We start from the raw sequence: 11,119 nt of genomic DNA, 5'->3' as shown, positions 1-11,119 counted from the left end.
TATTTTTATGTCTCAAACACTAACGCCACACTGCCCCCCGTAGAATACTTATGGTTTCTGCTGGTCTTTTGGCGGCTTAAACATATGCACATACACAGACGTTCTAGTGGTGGAGCGTACTTTTTTATCGTAAAAAAATGTACACAAATATGTAGTACCTCCATACCAGCAATTAAGAGGTGAAGGTCCGCAGTGGAGAGCAGGAGATTTACCGAATGCAATTACAGTTTATTTGACGCTAAGTGGTTCATGGCAATCCATGTTTATCCGCGTTAACTAGGCTTTTGGAATGAAAACATGAACTGGCCGTTCGTGCGTGCTTGCAACTTTGAACAGGATATTCCAGTATTCCAGTCACCATTTTCACAATGCTGCACAAGTGAGCACGCGCACGTTTGTTTTGTGGCGACAATGAAAATTTGTATAACGCATGTGCACCTATACTGTCAGATTTCGCTCCATCGTACCCGTCTAATTTGCGCCGTAATGATCTGACTAAAGCACTGATGCTACTATACTGAGCAGGCGATGCCGTTCGCCAAACAGACGTGCACGGCTACGAAACATTTGCAGGTTTGCTTGCTGGCAGGAATCGGCTCTTATGCTGCGCCAGTCGTTGCTGATTCTATCTGACTTGCAGACCGTAGCAGCACCGAGAGGAGGCCCAGAGTCCTTAAATCCGCTGCAAAAGCAGTGGCGCAGTGGATGATACGGTGCATATGTTTCATGCTGCGTTCTTCTTGCGCTCACGTGTCCCAGACCCGCCTACATTGTTGTGCAATTCTAGCGAGCCAACCCGGCATCCGGCGACCGCACGGGCCCGGACACGCGTCCTCAACTTGGGGTCTGGTCGATCTCTTCCCACACGACCGACGTGTCAGCAGCCTTTGCCTTGGCTGCGACCTCCCGGCGCGGCGGCTCCGTGACGGGCTGCTCCGCTTTGCTGCATGCTGCGGGGAGACGTGCAAGTCGAGCGTGACCACGAGTCAAGTGGCTTCAAATCTCTGGCACGGCACAGGCGGACACGAGAGGACCAAAAACGACGACACAAACGCCGATTGTACACCGAAAGGGAAAAAAAAGGAATGCTAGTAATGTTTGATTGTTCTTGGGAAGGCAGCGCTACCCAAACTATCTACGCATGATGTGTAACACCACTGCCTTCCCTAGCGCATGCACAGATAGTATTTTGTGCCTTCCGTCTTGTCTGCCACAGTGTGAACTTTGAGTTTGCGTTGTTCTTTCCGTTCGTCTTGTGTCCGTGTCTTCCACGCCTAACCGTTGAAACCACAAATGCGTGATATGTTAGGTCCATTGTATTATGATTATTATTATTATTATTATTATTATTATTAGGTTCATTGCCTGTCCACAAATCCGCTGTGGACATAGTATTTTAGCACACAGTTATCGCGTACCGCGCTTAAGGGAAGAAGTAAATTAATGGTCCAGTGAACAATGAGGTTTTTAAAGTGTTCTATGTTGCAAAGGCGAGACTAACGCTAGTTAGCACGGTGGCGTCTTTTCTCTGTCTTAACTAATAGCCAAACAACTCATCTCACACATAATGAGAAAACATCGCTAATACTTGCCCTCAACATAAAAGAAGGCTAAGCAATTTCTGATTTTAACGTTTATTTTTATTTTATTTTATTTTGTTACGAAGTAGGTCAAGTAGCTAAGGTGAATTCAAATCGAAGCAGGGAACTGGCGCTGCCATGTTGTGACGCAATGACGGTATAACTAGGCAGCCACCACTACCACAGCTTGCTATATACGCAAAGCTAAAGCTGTCCAGTGTGAGGCACACCTCAGGAGACGTTTGCACACGGCGGCAGCATCTGCTGCGCAGACCGGAAGACATTTAGATATAGGAAATCATGCGCTATAGTCGCAAAAGTATCTTGCAGAGTAAAGGATAGGTGCACATGATCAAGTGCTGGTATAAGTTGAAGGAAAACAGCGAATGGTTTACATCTGGCCTCACTGTGGATGCACTTTCTTTTTTTCTCGTGACGGCAACGCGAGTCGTACGCTACCCGTGCATGTGTACCATACCGTCGTGCACTATATGCACACCCGAACACAGGTGTACGTGAACTAGAGCACGCGCAACATATACACACGGAGGGATGCAATGCCTAAGGAAATGAGTGGCCGCACGAGGCATGCACGGCTAGTGCACTCACTCTCGCTGGGCACCGACATGTACACGAACTTGACGACGCCGCCGCAGATGCGCAGCGACAGGGCGTCCTCGCTCGAAAGGAAGGCGCGGGGCTCGGGCCGGCTCAGCGTGGCCAACACAGGTGACGTGGGTTGCGTGCCGTCCGTCACTGTGAGCGTGCTCGCGGCGCAGTACTTGCTCTTGCTGAACCGCACGTCGGTCACGAACAGCGCCAGTCGCTCGCCTGCGCTCGGGTAAGGCACGCGTCAGGGGAAAGAAAAACAAAACGCATGCCATTAGGGTACATTTTGCATCGCTGTATCTTTAGAGATGTAACGAATTCCGTATAAATCTGAAGCGATGAGCGGCATATTTCCACAGTCACGCTAAAGTGCCAGTTCGGCGTATATTTAATACATTTATTCACTGTAGTCCTTAAGTTCGAGGGAGTTGCATGGCCAAATTTTACTCTGCATCCTCAAATAATATCAGCAGAGCGAAAGCACAAGCGTGTCGTGTCGCGTTATGCGAGGGCATGTAGCCGCATAATACTGGGGAAAGTGTATGCCTTTGGGTACACCGTCCACATTGTTTTGGATAAAATGCCTTTGTGATGTTATTCCTCGGAATTGCTCTTTCAGATCCCCAAAATTCTGTGTTCTCAACACTTACCCTTTGGCGCGTACACATTCCAGCTGCACTCAGACTCGTGCTCGTAAAGCTTGGGAAAGCCGAAGGACTGCGACATGCCACCGGTCCGGTTAGCGATCACCATTGTCTCGCACACTGCGGATTCGACATGGCAACGACTCAGTTCAGCTAAACATTACCGGCCTAAGAGGGATCCGAAGTATGCTGCCACTTGACGATTTATTTTCAGTGTTCAAAAGGCGCATTCAGTACGGGCTTTATCTGGAGTGTAGCAGACTTCAACTGCCCCACGTGCCGCCCTTAGCACAGGGGCTGTGTTCTGCAGCTGAACATAAGATACTTGGATCAAACCCTGAACCGCAGCGTCCGCATTCAGATAGAAGTGAAATGCAACTGTTGATTTGCATTACAGGATCCCAGATCTAGTGTAAACACCGTCAAGATGTCTCGGCGAAACTTCACCACCCACCTCTGCCCACCCCAAGGAAAAAAATTCTGGGATGCATTCCAGATGTCGAGGCTGTGTCGTCACTCGCCAACAGACACCGAAAGTCCCCAGCTGGGCATGCAGACTCTGAAATGTGCCTGGAGCGACAGCCTTCTGAACATGCTCGCAATAATCGTGGCTACATAGACAGAAAAACGAGACCGCGCTATAACCCGAGCCTACAATAGAAAAGCAACAAAAGTGTTTCCCTCGTGTCTTTGTTCGTCTGCATGCACGCACGCTCAAGTGTGTGTACCTGATCGAAATCGCAGTCTGAAGTGCGTGTGGGAGTCGCGATGCTCGACGTGTAGCTTGACACGCACCTCGTTGTCGATGCCCACCACGGGCGGCGGAGGCTCGGCCGCACAGCGGCGGGGCATCAGCTGCATGTGGCTGCCCTGGTTCAGGAAGTAGGCCTGCGCCACGATGCAGCGGTTAGAGGCAGCCGCGCTTGTCAGCTCGGTTCTGCACGCTTGCTGACGTCGAAACGACGGCTTGCCGAAGCAGTTCTGTCTAAATGGGATCCCATATAGCGCCATTTGAGCATGGGACAATAAACTCTCACAATGGCTAGATGGTGAATACGTGACCCACCCCCACACAGCAGGAAACCCACAATATCGCACTGAAGATGTCACTTGTACTACACAAGGGAAATCCTTGTTTTTTAAATTCTGCTGGTATAAAGCACTTTGGAAAGTTTTTTTGCGGCAGGACTCTTCTGAAGTGATGACTCTATGCGTCAAGGTACAGGCGCACGCGATATGAAGTTTAGAGCGTGGCCGTCGACCGTTCAACCAGTTGTTCCGTAGGAGGGCACTTTCTGCGCGAGAGAGAAGACTAGCAGTGTGTTCAATGGCGCTGGTTGGTTCATCCTTAGAATAAAAAACAGGAACAGCGCAACACAGGACGAGCGAGTAAAGAGCTCAGGACAGAGCGCTGACTAGCAACCAAATGCTTTATTTGCAGAAGCAGCATATAAAGACATCATTAAATGCGACATAAAAACAGAAAAAGAGGTACAAGAAGAATAAGCGTCAGCCACGGAGATAATCCAGTTCTTTTGTTGAGAGCGTGAGGGACGCAGAACTAACGCACGCGTTGCCACTTTTGAATATGCAAAATGCCTCAAAGATTTCCCGCGGGTTGTGCAAAATAGTGAACTGGGTGGATACTGTCGCGCGCAAAAGCTGCTGTTCGCGGCTTCATTGACTGTGCAACGCAGGTCATCTATAATATACCGCTCGATTATAAACGTTGCTACATAGGGCAAACGGGGAGGTGCATTAATGATCGCCTGCGCGAGCATGTCGCTTCGCTAAAAGGAAACCCGTACAGTGATCTGGCTGCCCACTGTAACACGTGAGGTTGCACCCCGATCTTAAAGAAGTGCGAAATAATTGGCAGATATAGTGAAAAGCGTACGTGGGAAAACTTTGACGCATTTTGCATATTCAAAAGTGGCGATGCGGGCGTCAGTTCTGCGTCCCTCACGCTCTCAACAAAAGAACTGGATTATCTACGTGGCTGACGCTTATCCTTCTCATCCCTCTTTTTCTGTTCTTTATGTAACATTCAATGATGTCTTTATATGCTGCTTCTGCAAATAAAACATTTGGTTGCTAGTCAGCGCTCTGTCCTGTGCTCTTTACTCGCTCGTCCTGTGTTGCGCTGTTCCTGTTTTTATTCTAGAGAAAACTAGATTACATGGGCTGATTTCCCTTCTCTGCTTTTCCATGCAGCGGTCGCCACTCCCTTTAATTTGCACTTGCGATCTGCTTAGGTCTTTTCTTCCTTCGTCGACCACTTTTTCTTTTCTAAACGCTAGCCTGACACATGTTTACAATTACAGCGATAACGAGTCGGGCTAGTATTATATATGTGAAGAATGAGAAGAAAGGGAACCGAGGGGCCCGATTTTTATTAAGCATATCGTAAGAAGCCAACAATTATAGACACCATGGACAACATAGGGGAAATTACTTGAACTTACTAATTGAATTACATAAACAATAAGTTATCGAAAATGAAAATGGATGAAAAAACAACTGACCGCAGGTGGGAACGACCCCACGTTTTCGCATTACGCGTGCGATGCTTTTACCAATTGAGCTACCACGGTGCCGTTTTCCCATTCACTTCCTCGGGTATTTATGACGTTATTACTAGAACTAACTGTGGGAGTGTAAGCCTCCATCTTGTTTTTTCACCCATTTTCATTGTTTTACTATTCCTTTAATTCAATTAGTAAGCACAAGTAATTCCCCCTATGTTGTCCTAGGAGCGATTGATTGTTGGCGTTATATATATATATATATATATATATATATATATATAATACAAGGAACAGATCTGTAGGTCCGGTGCATAGGTAGTTGAAGAAACGCAGGAGCACACTTACGAAAATTGCATTTTTAATGGTTTAACGTTTCGGCCGTGGCACGGCCGAAACGTTAAATATATATATATATATATATAGACACGTGCACTTGCCTATCTTTATCGGGCGACCACGTTACGCCGCCTAACAAATGTTATCGCACAGCGCAGGACGCGCTTGCATGTATGGGAAGTTTCTGGAATGTTGTCGATGCTTCTATCCACTGTCTGATGTCGCCGAACCTTGTGTTATCTGATTTCATCGCGTGACGCGAATGGTGTAGAACTTTGTGGAAGACACGCGGGTCCCAGCGATTAGTCTGGAACATTCGACGACTGCTGTATAAAAGCCGACGCGCTTGACCCGCTGTATTCGCTGAGCAAAACCGAGCAATAATGTTCCTATTGCCCATTCCTGAACTCGTTGAGACGCGGTGTACAACATCGATGTCGTCGTCAGAAATTGGACAGTATATTTTTTCACCGACAGCTTTCATGATCGCAAGACAGTTCTCACCCTGTGTACATTCTACTCCCTTGATTTCCACATTGCTTATTCTTGAGCGCTGCTCAAGTTCTGACAGGCGTTTGCCGAGTGCTTCATTCTCCGTCTATAGTTCTTTGTTAGCTGCGGTCAAAGTAGCATTTTGAGCTCGAGCTTCTTCAATCGTTGAGTTGAGCATGTCGACACTTTTAATTAGAGACTCCATTTCACGTGTCAGTTCAGCAACGTTTAGTTCTGTCGATAGCTTCAGCGAACACTTTTTTATAAGATCAGCGACTGCCTCGTCACATCGACCCTTGAACATGGCTTCTAACTGTTCAATTCGTTTCGCAAGCTCCGCACAAGTAGGCATAGTGGCAAGCACAAAAATAATACGAGCACCTGGAGCAGCAGCAGTCACGGAAGAAACAGTAAATTGAATAAATGCTTGACCAGCAGCGGCACTAACCTGCAAAAGCAAGCAGAATGTTTTTACTGAAGTTCGTAGTTTCCAGCCGTGACCACTGCTGCAAAATGATGCCAATGATGATGTCAGGTTTAATTCTTGTCATCCTGTCGGCCACAAGACGTCCGTAGTGTCGTCCCTGATAACACGCGCCGTACGCGTCTGCTCAGGTGACGATGCAATGAAAAAGGAATTACGGACGATCCACCGTGAACTAACCCGCAGCGGCTACCGTAGTCGTTTCATATGCAGGACCGAGACGCGGATATTAGAGCCAAGCTCGGAGAACAACACGACAATCTGTGCACGTGCAGCCATCCCTTACGTCCAAGCAATCAGCGAGACATTGTCGCGCGTATTTTCAAAATACGACTTGCGCATTGCCCACATCCCCACGAGCAAGCTCCGGAACCAGCTAATGAATGTGAAAGGCAGGTTACCTGTTGAATAATTCCCAGGAGTTCTGCATAAGATACCATGCGCTGATTACCACAAAGTATATATTGGTGAAACAGGTAAGTTCTCCAGACGCCTCAAGGACCATAAACGTTCATCGCAAACGTGTTAGTCATAAATTACTGATCGTCATGTCTCGTCTTATAAGTATTCAATTATGTATTCCCCGTCTTACTGATCTTAGTCTCATGAATAACAACGACACCAGGTTTTCGAAATATCATAATCTGCTTTAACATAAAGTGCGAACTATAATAATCAAGGGTTTGAGGAAAGTTCATCTGGTCAGGCATGGAAATGAAGGGGATCACGGTCACTGACCAAGTCTGATGAATAATCCGACGTTTCGGAACCGCGTACGGGTTCCTTGTTCACTGAGTTGGACAGGAAATCGTCGTCACTTATATAGCCAGCACGTGACGTGACGAACGTGCGTAAATGGCAGGCATAGTCACTGGTGCCCGGTTCATCGTAGCTGGCGGCGATTGAATGGTTAGAGATTCTAGCAGCCGTCGGGATGACACGTTCTTTTTTTTTTTTGGCAACAACAGTGGCATTGTCCCAGTCACTCTTGTGATTATGTTCTTGCGCATGCTCGGCAAGGGCGTTCGTCATGTGACTATTATTTCTTACGTCACGTTTATGGTCCTTGAGGCGTCTGGAGAACTTACCTGTCACATGAATACCTGTCACACTCCGTAGGTCTCCCAGGCCTACTGTCGCTGTTCTGTCGGTTAGGAAGCTTCTGATATAGTCATGGACTTTCTTCCCGCAATTAGTGGTGTTGATCCCCTCCTTAATGGCGGCGTGGGACACGTTGTCAAAGGCTCCCTTGATGTCGATGGCCATGACCACGTTTTCCCCGTGTTTCGGCATTGTCTCGAGTACAAAAAATTACAAAAAATGGGGGCTGCTGGAGATGAAAATGGGTTTAAGGTGCTCAGTCCTAAAGCTTGCTTTTGCAAACGTTCAAAGGGTCCAAGATGCGACCAATATGTATTGCGCTACGAGGATAGGCACTACGACACATGAGAATGAATAAATGCCTAATATAATATAACCGGACAGGCCGCCATTGGAATCTGAACCTGGCAACGTTTAACGTTAGAACGCTATCTAGTGAGGCGAGTCTAGCAGTGTTATTGGAGGAATTAGAGGGTAGTAAATGGGATATAATAGGGCTCAGTGAGGTTAGGAGGACAAAAGAAGCATATACAGTGCTAAAAAGCGGGCATGTACTGTGCTACCGGGGCTTAGCGGAGAGACGAGAACTAGGAGTCGGATTCCTGATTAATAAGGAAATAGCTGGTAACATACAGGAATTCTATAGCATTAACGAGAGGGTGGCATGTCTTGTTGTGAAACTTAATAAGAGGTACAAAATGAAGGTTGTTCAGGTCTACGCTCCTACATCTAGTCATGATGACCAGGAAGTCGAAAGCTTTTATGAAGACGTAGAATCGGCGATGGGTAAAGTCAAAACAAAATACACTATACTGATGGGCGACTTCAATGCCAGGGTAGGCAAGAAGCAGGCTGGAGACAAGTCAGTGGGGGAATATGGCATAGGCTCTAGGAATAGCAGAGGAGAATTATTAGTAGAGTTTGCAGAACAGAATAATATGCGTATAATGAATACCTTTTTCCGCAAGCGGGTTAGCCGAAAGTGGACGTGGAGGAGCCCGAATGGTGAGACTAGAAATGAAATCGACTTCATACTCTGCGCGAACCCTGGCATCATTCAAGATGTAGACGTGCTCGGCAAGGTACGCTGCAGTGACCACAGGATGGTAAGAACTCGAATTAGCCTAGACTTGAGGAGGGAACGAAAGAAACTGGTACACAAGAAGCCAATCAATGAGTTAGCGGTAAGAGGGAAACTAGAGGAATTCCGGATCAAACTACAGAACAGGTATTCGGCTTTAACTCAGGAAGAGGACCTTAGTGTTGAAGCAATGAACGACAATCTCATGGGCATCATTAAGGAGTGCGCAATAGAAGTCGGTGGTAACGCCGTTAGACAGGAAACCAGTAAGCTATCGCAGGAGACGAAAGATCTGATCAAGAAACGCCAATGTATGAAAGCCTCTAATCCTACAGCTAGAATAGAACTGGCAGAACTTTCTAAGTTAATCAACAAGCGTAAGACAGCGGACATCAGGAACTATAATATGGATATAATTGAACAGGCTCTCAGGAACGGAGGAAGCCTAAAAACAGTGAAGAAGAAACTAGGAATAGGCAAGAATCAGATGTGTGCGTTAAGAGACAAAGCCGGCAATATCGTTACTAATATGGACGAGATAGTTCAAGTGGCTGAGGAGTTCTATAGAGATTTATACAGTACCAGTGGCACCCACGACGATAGTGGAAGAGAGAATAGCCTAGAGGAATTCGAAATCCCACAGGTAACGCCAGAAGAAGTAAAGAAAGCCTTAGGAGCTATGCAAAAGGGGAAGGCAGCTGGGGAGGATCAGGTAACAGCAGATTTGTTGAAGGATGGTGGTCAGATTGTTCTAGAGAAACTGGCCACCCTGTATACGCAATGCCTCATAACCTCGAGCGTACCGGAATCTTGGAAGAACGCTAACATAATCCTAATCCATAAGAAAGGGGACGCCAAAGACTTGAAAAATTATAGACCGATCAGCTTACTGTCCGTTGCCTACAAAGTATTTACTAAGGTAATCGCAAATAGAATCAGGAACACCTTAGACTTCTGTCAGCCAAAGGACCAGGCAGGATTCCGTAAAGGCTACTCAACAATAGACCATATTCACACTATCAATCAAGTGATAGAGAAATGTGCAGAATATAACCAACCCTTATATATAGCTTTCATTGATTACGAGAAAGCGTTTGATTCAGTCGAAACCTCAGCAGTCATGGAAGCATTACGGAATCAGGGTGTAGATGAGCCATATGTAAAAATACTGGAAGATATCTATAGCGGCTCCACAGCCACCGTAGTCCTCCACAAAGAAAGCAACAAAATCCCTATAAAGAAAGGCGTCAGACAGGGAGATACGATATCTCCAATGCTATTCACAGCATGTTTACAGGAGGTATTCAGAGGCCTGGAGTGGGAAGAATTGGGGATAAAAGTCGATGGAGAATACCTTAGCAACTTGCGATTCGCTGATGATATTGCCTTGCTTAGTAACTCAGGAGACCAATTGCAATGCATGCTCACTGACCTGGAGAGGCAAAGCAGAAGGGTGGGTCTGAAAATTAATCTGCAGAAAACTAAAGTACTGTTTAACAGTCTCGGAAGAGAACAGCAGTTTACGATAGGTAGCGAAACACTGGAAGTGGTAAGGGAATACATCTACTTAGGGCAGGTAGTGACCACGGATCCGGATCATGAGACTGAAATAACCAGAAGAATAAGAATGGGTTGGGGTGCGTTTGGCAGGCATTCTCAAATCATGAACAGTAGGTTGCCACTATCCCTCAAAAGGAAAGTGTACAACAGCTGTGTGTTACCAGTACTCACATATGGGGCAGAAACCTGGAGGCTTACGAAAAGGGTTCTGCTGAAATTGAGAACGACGCAACGAGCTATGGAAAGAAGAATGATGGGTGTAACGTTAAGGGATAAGAAAAGAGCAGATTGGGTGAGGCAACAAACGCGGGTAAACGACATCTTAGTTGAAATCAAGAAAAAGAAATGGGCATGGGCCGGACATGTAATGAGGAGGGAAGATAACCGATGGTCACTAAGAGCTACGGACTGGATTCCAAGAGAAGGGAAGCGTAGCAGGGGGCGGCAGAGAGTTAGGTGGGCAGATGACATTAAGACGTTTGCAGGGACAACATGGCCACAATTAGTACATGACCGGGGTAGTTGGAGAAGTATAGGAGAGGCCTTTGCCCTGCAGTGGGCGTAACTAGGCTGATGATGATGATGATGATGATATGGAAAGAATGACTTATGTTTCAAAGTAATTAGGAGCGAGTTTTGATAATATGACTGCCAAAAGAAATTTTTGAATCAGAGACTGAGCATGATTACGGAATTTTACATGC

General features: G+C 46.6%; 1 protein-coding gene across 2 annotated transcripts in view; it reads right to left on the bottom strand.

The window, feature by feature from the left end:
* Positions 1 to 207: 207 nt before the first annotated feature.
* LOC126545474 (cubilin-like) overlaps positions 208 to 11,119 on the bottom strand; it is a 77,895-nt gene continuing 66,983 nt past the window's right edge. Inside the window, exons 8-11 of one of the 2 annotated variants that reach the window (XM_050193358.3) lie at positions 3,562 to 3,721; positions 2,840 to 2,953; positions 2,190 to 2,411; positions 208 to 950 (exon numbers count right to left, since the gene is read on the bottom strand). In XM_050193358.3, coding sequence (XP_050049315.1) covers positions 835 to 950; positions 2,190 to 2,411; positions 2,840 to 2,953; positions 3,562 to 3,721 — 612 coding nt within the window. In that variant the 3' untranslated portion in view covers positions 208 to 834. The remainder of the gene's footprint in view (positions 951 to 2,189; positions 2,412 to 2,839; positions 2,954 to 3,561; positions 3,722 to 11,119) is intronic. The other variant, XM_055061264.2, reaches the window with a different exon arrangement.

The sequence above is a fragment of the Dermacentor andersoni genome, chromosome 1, assembly GCF_023375885.2.
Source record: "Dermacentor andersoni chromosome 1, qqDerAnde1_hic_scaffold, whole genome shotgun sequence".
NCBI lineage: Eukaryota > Metazoa > Arthropoda > Arachnida > Ixodida > Ixodidae > Dermacentor > Dermacentor andersoni.
Note: the sequence above shows the minus strand (reverse complement) of the source record. Positions and strands in the feature narration are given on the sequence as shown.